We start from the raw sequence: 11,264 nt of genomic DNA, 5'->3' as shown, positions 1-11,264 counted from the left end.
ATGAGGTGGTAGGATATGGGGGGGCACTGGGATGGGTGGTGGGGGTATGATATGGGGGTGTAGTGGGGTGAGTGATGGTCTGGTATGATTTAGGGGTGCACTGGGATGGGTGGTGGGGTGTGCCATGATATGGGGGGCATTGGGGTGAGATATCGCTGTGTTCTCCCCAGGTTTCCCCATCTGATGTGTAATGAATTGTTGGTTGTTCTCTGCAGGAGATCCGGAAGGTGGTGCAGACTTTGGAGCAGACGGCTCGGGAGATCCTCATCCTCCTGCAGGGCGTCCACCAGGAGGCGGGCTTCAAAAACAGTGAGTGCGCCGTCCACTGACTCCGCCCTTTTCCCCGTCATCCATCGGCCGAGCTCTACTAGCGGAAGGAGCGGCCTGCAAGCGTCACTTGTGGCTGCCACATTGTGTGCATGGAATGGTTTTGTATACAAGACATCCCCTGGAACACACAGAGCGACATCTGGCCCACCGTACAATGAATGTCAGTGAGTGAGACAGATTCACGTATGTGCCATTACTCCTTCAGTATTTTGGTGCCGATCCTTTTGCATCTTTGCAAGGACACCGGCCAGGCCTCCTGTCTGTGTCCTAGCAACCAATGAACACTGTTTGGCTGAGCACCACTGGTTGCTAGGATGCTGTCAGCTGCACAGCGTCATTGGTTGCTAAGACGCTGGCCAGGCTGCCTGTGTCCCAGCAACCAATAATGATCAGCTGCACAGACATTATTGGCTGCTAGGACACTAGAGGCCTCACTGCAAGCGCCATCGGATGCTGGTTTCCTTGCTGAAGGTGTCGCTGGTTGCTAGGGCGCTGGTGGCACAGCAACCAGAGTTGTGAAGGAGGGGGAGGTTACACAGAGCTGGGACCAGACTGTGCTAACATGAAATGGGTCTTTCTTTTTCCCGCCAGTTTCCTTCTCTCTGAAAAAGGTGGGGAATTTGTCGCAGCGATTGCGCCCTATTGTAAAAGACTCGCTATTAAAGCTTTCACTCACCTCATAGTTCTAGCCGACCTGTGACAATGAGACTGTCACAGGTCAGCTCAGTAGATCGGGAAGTGAGCTAAGACATACCGGGTTCGCTCACCTCTTGATCCTGTCACGGCTCTCTGCCGTGACAGGGGAGGGGCTGGATTCCCCCCGCTCCGATCCTCCATCGCTGACTGGCGGAACGGGAGGGGGCGGGTACAGCTGGCTCTGCCTCTAGATAGGCTGAGCCAGCTGTCACTCACGCAGCTGGGCGGATCCAGGCACAATTGTCAGGATCCGCTTCAGCTGCGGCGTCTCAGTATACCGCCAGCTATATACTGAGCTTGGGATGACGGGAGGACGCTAGTTTGTGTCCTCCCGTTACCCTAAGGAGAACTATGGGGAAAAACACTGACCTCATAGTTCTCCTTTAATAAGAACTACCAGATGCTAATAGCATTAGAACTGTCTCTCTTCTTTATGAATTTGACCACAACATCCGAAATGTGTCAACAAATGCAATGTTGATTCGCCCTCAATGTGTTCATAAAGTTTCTCCACCCCCCCTCCCCCCAAATTGTCCCGCCGATCGTGTCCCGGGTATTTATTATGTAGAGAATCCTCCCTGATTACATTTTGGGTTGGATCAGATCCCAGGGCGGAGATCTTCCGATGAAATTGCAGGAATGACACTGCAGAAGAGCAGGAATATTGTGGGCGGAGTTGTCCTCATAATTAACACTTCCCCCTCTTCATTTTCTTACCTCAGTTCCTGCAAAGTGCCTGAAGGCGCGAGAACACTTCAGCACCGTCCGGACGCAGCTCACCGAACTGGCCACCAAGTTCCCCTCCGACCAGTATTACCGGTAAGGCCCGATGCAGACGTTTCCCATTGGAACGTCTCCCGGGATCAGCGCTGAGAAGTGTTTTCCGGGTCCGTGTACTTCCTGTCTGTGTGAGACAACTAAGGAGATTTCCCCCTCCCCTTGGAGAGGTTGTCCCTCACTTCCTGTTTTGTCTCTGGGACGAGAAGTCAAGTGAATGGCTGAGAATTTGTAGTCCTCGGGGCTTACTGGGCTTTATGGTTCCTTATGTCATGCTGGAACCTTTCTTTTCTCATGGCATGTTGGGATTTACGGTCCATAAGGCACGCTGGGGTTTCTAGATCTCCGTAACATCCGTGGCCCTTAAAAGAGAACTATGAGGTAAGTGTTTTTCCCCATAGTTCTCTTAAGGGTCATGGGAGGACATAAACTAGCGTCCTCCCGTCACCCAAAGCTCAGTATATCGCGAGCCACAGCCGGGACGGATCCCGACATTACTGTAGAGTTCCACCCACCTGCGTGAGTGACAGCTGGCTCTGCCTATCTAGAGGCAGAGCCAGCTGTACCCGCCCCTTCTGTTCCTCCACTCAGCGCTGGAGGATCGGAATGGGGAGGGGGGAATCCCTGCGGGGATCCGTGAGTGACAGTCACGGCTCTCTGCAGGGAGATGATCGAGAAGGGAGCGACAGTATGTGTTCGCTCAGTTCCCGATCTACTGAGCCGACCTGTGACAGTCTCATTGTCACAGGTCAGCTAGAACTATGAGGCTGAGCGATTTTCACTCACCTCATGGTTCTCCTTTAAATCATGCTGGGATTTGTTCTTTCTCAAGGCATGATGAGACTTGTTTCCCCAAGGCATGCTTGGGCTTGTGGTTCACCAACAGGACACAAACAGTGAATTAAGCAAATAGAGGCTCCGGCCCTTTCCTATTTCCAGATTCTTTTGTCTTTAGATATACTTGTAGAACTTTTGGCTTCCCATTAAGAAATATTGTATTTTTCCCCGTGAGCTACGACGGCGAGTGTCAGTAATTTCTCTCGTCTTTCAGGTTTCACGATCAGTGGCGGTTTGTTCTGCAGCGTCTCGTGTTCCAGGCCGCGTTCCTGGTCTTCTTGGAGAGCGAGCAGCTGGTGACCCGGGAGGCCGTGTCGGAGATGCTGGGAAGTAAGGTCCTATCCTGCGATAGGGCGTTCGCCCTCTTTACCCCGCAGGGACTTACTCCGATTAGCGGAGACTTGTTGTGGAAGAAGCATGGGGGCTGCTGCTTGCTGACCTCCTCGCGAAGACATTCATTGGGGATCGTGCTGATCTCGTGCCTTCAGTGATTTAATGAACCGCTAAGGCCTCATTCACACTGCCGCACGTATACGCGTGTACGTGCGTATTGTACCATATGCAACCTATGCAAATAAATGGCTCCATACACACAGCCGCGTATGGAGCCGTTTATTTGCGTAGCGGACATATGTGAAAAAACAGAATGGAACAGAGATGCGTCCGGCAGCGTATTTACGCGCATATACATGCGTACAGCACATTAAAAATTCCATTACGAGTGATGCATTCTGGGATTGCATATAGTGCACGCATATACGGATATACCCTGGTACGTACGCGCATAGGCGCTTATATACGCAATATACAATTTTGCTTGTGTTGTGTGTGAATGAGGCCTAACCCAGAAGAAGAATGTAGATCCATACGTTCAGCTCCACTTGCTGTATGCTGGTTCTGGATCATTGTCTCAAGGCAGCCAGGCAACAAACGTTTTCCGAGAGCTCAGCAGTGTGAGTTTCAACGTGTTTAGGAGTGTACAGCAAAGCTTTCAGCAGAGAAGCTTTTTTTTTTGTCTTTAACCATTTCAGCTGTCTGGCTATGTTACGGCCAGGCCCTGAAGGAGGGAAACAAGCCCATGGTTGCAATACCAGCCCTAAGCTTGTTTTCTGTTTTGTTCAGCCGGCTTCTAGCGTTTAGGCAAAAGCGATCTGGATTGGTATAGAGCAGGGGAGGGCAACTTCGGCCATTCAGCTCTTGTGGAACTGCAAGTCCCATGAGGCATTGCAAGACTGACAGTTACAAGCATGACTCCCAGAGGCATGATGGGATTTGTATTTAAAGCACAGCTGGAGGGCTAGAGTTGCCTTTCCGCTGCTATATAGCCAGCCTGTCACTTTTACGGGACTGAGACTGCGGTTCCCAGGTTCTCTCGCTCCTTATGGGTTCCCGCGACCACAACAAAAAGCGTCAGGATGGCGAGCAGGAGGACCCCGAGGAACATCCATTCCCTAATGTCCTCCGCAGTGCGCGAATCTGCAAGCTCTCGGCTCTGAGCATTTCCAGATTTAGACCTGTCAAAATCCCGCCTGAAAAGCCGGGAAAACAGCCGATCAAGCACAGTCTATGCTTGATCAGCTGGAGCCGGGGGCAAAGGAGACATTGGGGGTCTCCATAAGAGGACCTGTAACATGCTCAATGCTATCATAGAGGGTTTGTTAATCCCCTTTTGATGGCAATAAAGTTAGGTGGGAAAAAAAAATGTTAAATGTAAATTATAGTTACATTAAAAAAAGAAAGTTGTAAAACGCACACGTAGGGTGTGCACATGTATGGGAGCGATTGAGCAACACATAATGGGTATGGCAGCACATGCCGAAGTGAGAGAAATAATTCCAGGTCCCTCATTTATTGTTAACTTTAAGCTGATGAGCTGTAAAGGCTTTTTAAGTGTCTCCTATTGATAATTTTGGAGACCATTTCACAAACACAATATTGAGGCTTGACGTCCTGACAATTTACGCAGCACTTTGCATAGTGCACATTCACATCAGTCTCTGCCCCTTAAAGTGACATTAAACCCTCTGATTGTTTGACATAAACCAATACTGTAATCCATGGTTGTTTCCCTTCTCTTTGCTGCTATTCCTTTTAAATCCTCATGTCTTCTCATGCTTGGGGAGAACTTCCCTTTGCAGCAGAGTGCCTCTTCCTGTAGTGCTGGCTCAGGTTGTGAACCTTCACACAGACACCATGTATCCATTCCAGAGACAAGGCAGTCTGCTGCAAAACAGAAGTTCTGCCCAGCATGAGAAGAGATACAGATTTAAAAGGAAGAGCAGCAAAGAGAAGGGAAACTACCATGGATTACAGTAAGGCGCACATTACACTATTGTTTTATGGTAAACAATCTGTGGGTTTAATGTCACTTCAAGGAGCTTAATAAACAAATACATATGAGGGCCAATTCAGACATAAACCAGTTAACCCTCCAGCATGTCTTTGGACTGTGGGAAGAAAGCGGAGTACTCGTAGGAAACCCTCGCTAGCACAGGGAAAACATGCAAACTCCATGCAGATGGTGTCCTGACCGGGATTTGAACTGGGGACCCTCAGTGCTACAAGGCTGAAATGTTGACGACTGTGACAACCAGTGAATTGATGTTCGCTGATGTCCCTCCACTCTCATACTGACACCTGTCATGAGGGTCCCGGGCACCCAAGAGGGACAGGTAAGGCCAGAGATTATTAAGGACCAGAGGTCTTGCTGCACTCGTTTCCGGAGGGAACCCATATGGGTGGGTGCTTGTAATGACCACGGACGGCACCGTATGTACCACAGAAAATAAAATAATGTCACCAGCACACCGTAGTAGTAAATCTGTAATATTTTAATTGAAAGCAGGACATATAAACAAAATGGATTCAACTTTTTAATATTAAAGGAACCTGCTGAGAAAGTTACTCCAAAAAAAAAAACAACTCCTCAAGAATTAATGTCAGCACCAGTAAGTACTGAGCTCCAGTGAAGTGTTAGGTGGTGACAGGGTCACTTTTAAGAGTTGTCCATGTTGGGTTTTGCAACCGGTCATTCATTCTCTAAGTGAATGTTTGTATCTGATTGGTGACTGGGGTATTGCTTCAGATGATCTCAGGACTGCATGTCAAAGCAGGGCAGCAGAGTGGTGTAGTGCCTTGCAGCACTAGGGGGGCTCCCTGGTTCGTATCCTGGCCAGGGTCACTATCTGCAAGGAGTTTGCATGTTCTCCCTGTGCTTGCATGGGTTTCCTCCGGGTACTCCGGCTTCCTCCCACACACCAAAGACATGCTGGCAGGTTACTTGGCTGCTCTCTAAGTTGGCCCTCTATGTATGTATGTGAGATAGGGACCTTAGATTGTAAGCTCCTTGAGGGTAGGGACTGATGTGATTGGGCAACTATGTAAAGCGCTGTGTAAAATTGTCGGCGCTCTATAAATACCTGTAGTAATAATAAATATAATAACAAATAATTCATAACTACATCACTACTCTTCTTTGTTTCGTAAGTCACATCATGTGCATCATTCCATCTTCTAATGGTCTTCTCTGATCCTAGTTGAATGTGATCGGGAGAAAGGCTTCCACCTGGATATAGAGGATTATCTGTCTGGGGTACTGAACCTGGCCAGTGAGCTGGTAAGTATATAAAACCCAGTTACGGCTCTTCTAGAATCTACATTATGTTAATCATAAGATCTGGGAGGAGTGGGGGGAGGGCTGAGATATGCCCGGAGAGGGGCTTTAATATCGCTTTTTTTGGGGGGGGGGGGCGTGTTAGTTGCTTTTTTTTGGGGGGGGGGGGGGGCGTTGCATAATTGGTTCTGATATTAGACGTTGCCCTGTGTTCTGTCTCAGTCCAGGCTGGCGGTGAACAGCGTCACAGCCGGCGACTACACCAGACCGCTCCGCATCGCCACCTTCATCAACGAGCTGGACTTCGGCTTCCGGCTGCTGAACCTGAAAAACGACTCGCTGAGGAAGCGCTACGATGGCCTGAAATACGACGTGAAGAAGATCGAGGAGGTCGTGTACGATTTGTCCATCAGAGGACTCAACAAAGCGCAAATAACCGCGACATCCGAGACATAGACTTCCGTATTGTCTGTCAACTCTGACTGCTGGGCGCACTCTGGGGCTGAGGATCTGCATTTTTTTTCCTTCTGCTCACACCGGTTCCCAGAGGGCGGAGCCAAAACATTACTCGTTCCTGTTTTGGGGGCTTTGAGTCCTGTTTCTGTTTTTTTCATCTTGTTGGTTACATTTCAGCCAATTTTTTTTATTTTCTCAAGAAGAATCGTCTCTGAGCTTCTCTTGTCTCCGACATACTTTCTGCTGTGTGTTCACAGGCACGTTTCTGTGCGGGGGCGTCATTGTTCTGATTTGCGCACTGTCTCAGTTTGCGTTGTACAGTGAACAGCCTTTATGGGGGGGCAGGTTAGCTAAACTTGACTATGTTCTGGTAAAGGAGAACTATGGGGTCAGTGTTTTTCCCCATAGTTCTCAGGGTAACGGGAGGACACAAACTCGCGTCCTCCCGTTACCCTAGGCTCAGTATGATCGCGGTATACTGAGACGCCGGAGACTTAGACGACGGGATCCGCCCAGCTGCGTGAGTGACAGCTGGCTCTGCCTATCTAGAGGCAGAGCCAGCTGTACCCGCCCACTCCCCGTCCGTTCCGCCAGTCAGCGCTGGCGGATCGGAGAGGGGAATCCAGCCCCGCCCCCGGTCACGGCAGAGAGCCGTGACAGGATCGAGAGGTGAGCGAGCGCCGGTATGTGTTCTCTCACCTCCCGATCTACTGAGCCGACCTGTGACAGTCTCATTGTCACAGGTCGGCTAGAACTATGAGGTGAGTGGAAATCACTCATCTCATAGTTCTGCTTTAAAAATTTTCTGCAAAAGCATAATCTCCTGTGGACTGCAAAATGCACTTGTTTGAGGGCGTCTTTTGTTTACTGTTAAAGCTGAACTCTAGGATTTAAACATTTTTAAAATACCCTTGCAGTCCCGATCCAAGCACACCCCCCCCCCGGGCCATCGTAATGTTTATTATTTCTAGGGGTAAAGGAATCATCTGTAACATTTACCGTATTCCTCAATCCGGAGGTTTCCACCATGCTGTGCAACCGTTCCCCCGTTGCCTCTTCTCTAAGGCTCGCAGGGTGGAGGTCGCACTCTGTCGTCATTAAGTGCAATGCACGAGCAGCAGTTCTGCATTGTATGTGACAATGGCGAGGACCCACCCGCAACCAACAGCAGCTGAAGCCTACCAGAGCGAGGAATAAGGTGAGTCTTACAGCTGATTCCTCTACCCCTAGACTTCTAAGCGGTTAAAGTAGAAATGTGGGGTGAGTGAAATACTCATCCCCATAGTGGGAGCCAATGTGTGACTGCAGCTGTCACACGTCAGCTCTATAGATCGAGAACTGAGCGATCACAAACTGCTGATCTCTCAGCTCCCGATCTTCTCCCTGCGGTGACTGTCAGTTATCACTCCCTGCAGGGATTCCCCCCCCCTCTCCGTTCCTTCAGCACTGACTGGCGGAACGGACGGGGGAGGGGGCGGGCACAGCTGGTTCCGGCTCTAGAGAGGCAGAGCCAGCTGTCAATCAGGCAATGTTGTCTGGATCCTTCCCGGCTGCAGCGCGGCTCTGTCAGCCTATAGCAGGCAATAGCCCGAGATATGCTGAGTTTTGGGTCACAGGAGGCTATTGGTAAATGTTTTCCTGTGACCCTAAAGAGAACTACCGCCAAAACAGGTTGGGCCATAGTTCTCCTTGAACCCTTGCAGTGCGGGGACGCCAGTGTAAAGGCCGTGACACACTGCACGCGAAGCCGTGCAGATCGAAGCAAAGCTCTCCGGCACGGAGCTTGGCGTGCAGTGTGTGAGCTGAGTGCAGTCAGATGATTGACAGCACCTTCAGCCAATCGGCTCGTCTGTAACAACCGGCCAGACGTTGCATCCCGTCGGTTTATACGCGCGAGCCGATTGGCTGAAGTTGAAATTGTTCATCTCGGCACGCTCAGCTCCGCGAGCTCTCGCCGGCTGAGGTGCCGAGAAGAAAGTGACACGACACACTGCTCGCAAAGGCAGCGCGCCACCGCTCCGCGCTGCTTCGTCTGCAGTGTGTCACGGCCTTAAGGATTTTTTGGGGGGAAATCTCAGAGTTCAACTTTAAGAAACCCGTTTACAGGTGGGAAGTCTGAATCTTCGTGTCACGCTTTGTTCCTGCTCTTCTGTGCTTGCTGCTTTTGTGAACTTATAGATAGCCGAACCTTTTGTACAGCCCGATTTCTGAGTGTATAAGGAGGCGGTGAACCGTGCCTGGAGCCTGTTGTGGCGTTGAATATATATATATCATTTTTTTTTATTCTGCCTGTTGTGCAATTGACGTCACTAAAACTACATTGCTGCCGGGGTGTTAGTTGGTTATAGGAAGATCTGATGTGACCATATGAACATGTCTGCAGAGCTTAAAGGAAACATGTATTTTTTACAACAAAGTCCTTATAGCGGATCTTCCATAGCAAACAGAAGGTCCAATTGTTTTTTGGGGGTTTTAACCAGCCCCCACTAACAGAAAAAGTATAGAAAAAACTGTTGGCCCCCCAAAAAAAACTTGCCTCCAGCTTATGACATTTGCGGCAGGTACAAATGACGCAGCAGAGCTGGGAGCCCGAAGTCCCGCAAGAGTGCACCAGCAAGAGTGATGCTTCTCTCATGCGGTCAGTGAAGGAGGGACCTGTGCAAATGGATAACGACTTCTCTGCCCCATTACATAGCGATCTGGGCGCTGGCCAGAGGTTGGGTGACATAGGCCGTAGCGTGGCTCTCGAGCATTGCTAAGTGACGGCGTGTTCACAGCACTAGTGGCGCCTGACTGAGCACGCTCCCAGCACAAACGAGGGACGCATGTATGGAATCAGGCCCACCTTATATATATGCGTACAGATGGCGGGAAGGTATTCGGACGGTCATGTGACCTGGCTAAAGCTCATCCTATATCGAAGGCTGCCTTTTAGATACTGTAATATTGTTTATTTTGTTCAGTCTCTCATACCTAAAGGTGCTGGGTGTTACACTTTGCTGCTGACGCTTGTACTTTGCCCAGCATGGACACAGGAAAGGGTCACTCTAAACAATCGGCTGAAATCTCCGGCATGTGAACGGCATCGTTCTTCATGACGTCTACATTTCTGTTCTTGTCTATACTCGTCATGTTTAATAATAAAACATTTTCATAATTCTGGAAACACTCCGAGCCTCAGATCTTTTCTTTCCACTCAGTGTATATAATAAACTGGCCACTCAGTGTATATAATAATCCGGCCACTCAGTGTATATAATAAACTGGCCACTCAGTGTATATAATAATCCGGCCACTCAGTGTATATAATAATTCGGCCACTCAGTGTATATAATAACCCGGCCACTCAGTGTATATAATAATCTGGCCACTCAGTGTACAGTTTATAAAGCAGCCAAGGACAAATCTCTCTGCTCGTTCTTCCCAAATATCTACAAAAGTGTGAATAAACCTGTGAATTAGGGATGTACCAATACTAGTATCGGTGCTTATACCGAGTATTGTACTGGCCCAAATACGCCGATGCCTTCCCCGTTACCGGAACTTCTGGCCAGAGGGAGATTTCCTCTGATCGGCAGTGCCGTGAGGGAACATGGAGCCGGCTTCCTGCCCAATCAGGTAGCCGGGCAGCGGGTAATGACCTGCCTCCCAGTTTCCTGATTGGCCAGTTAGACGGCTTCATGCCGATTGGCTGGGAAACTGACTTCCCGGGCCAATCAGCATGGAGACAGTTTCCTGGGCACTCTAGAAACAGGGCAGAGAGTCATTAACCGCCGCCCGGCTTCTAGATTGCCTGGGAAGCCGGCTCCATGCTTGCGGAAGTAGCGGTATCGAAAGATAAATATCGGTACTCGATACCAAAATAAAAAACGTATTGGTGTATCCCTGCTGTGAACTCTTCTCTCCAGAACGACTTGGGAAGCCGATCTCTAAAGGGCTTTTGAAGCTTGAAGCCTAATCTGCTTGTCTTTTGCTTTCCCTGGTTTCCTCCCCCTCCCTCATCAACATGCTAATGACATTTTCAAGTAAAATCTTTCCGTTTACATATAGGGGAGGATGGAGGTCAGATAGACTGAAGGGGAGGACGGAGGTCAGATAGAAGACTGAAGGGGAGGACGGAGGTCAGATAGAAGACTGAAGGGGAGGACGGAGGTCAGATAGAAGACTGAAGGGGAGGATGGAGGTCAGATAGAAGACAGAAGGGGAGGACGGAGGTCAGATTTAAAGAAAGATAATTAGATTGGTGAGACAGAGGTTGACTTTGAAGTGACGACTTTTTCACAGAAAGGATTAATGATTCTGAATCTTTATCACCATCGGGGAGATGCAAATTCCTGGAAGACGCAGGCGCTCATGGTGGGAATACATCGCCTTTGGTTACATGTTTGTAAACAATACAGATTTTGCCTGATGTGCCATTGCTGAATCTCGGGAGGCAATGCTGAGAGTCTGCAGATCAGTGGAGTGTCCCTGTGAAGTCACAGCAATCATACACACAATGCACAGAGCTTGTTCCAGGAGCTGCTAGAGGAAGTTCTGACAATCAATTTTATTC

General features: G+C 49.4%; 1 protein-coding gene across 1 annotated transcript in view; it reads left to right on the top strand.

The window, feature by feature from the left end:
* TSN (translin) overlaps positions 1-6,709 on the top strand; it is a 6,983-nt gene extending 274 nt beyond the window's left edge. Inside the window, exons 2-6 of the mRNA XM_018558087.1 lie at positions 216-309; positions 1,749-1,845; positions 2,855-2,970; positions 6,177-6,256; positions 6,476-6,709. Of these exons, the coding sequence (XP_018413589.1) occupies positions 216-309; positions 1,749-1,845; positions 2,855-2,970; positions 6,177-6,256; positions 6,476-6,709 (621 nt within the window). The remainder of the gene's footprint in view (positions 1-215; positions 310-1,748; positions 1,846-2,854; positions 2,971-6,176; positions 6,257-6,475) is intronic.
* The last annotated feature ends 4,555 nt before the right edge of the window (positions 6,710-11,264 follow it).

The sequence above is a fragment of the Nanorana parkeri genome, unplaced genomic scaffold, assembly GCF_000935625.1.
Source record: "Nanorana parkeri isolate BGI_ZX_2015 unplaced genomic scaffold, ASM93562v1 scaffold320, whole genome shotgun sequence".
Lineage (NCBI taxonomy): Eukaryota > Metazoa > Chordata > Amphibia > Anura > Dicroglossidae > Nanorana > Nanorana parkeri.
Note: the sequence above shows the minus strand (reverse complement) of the source record. Positions and strands in the feature narration are given on the sequence as shown.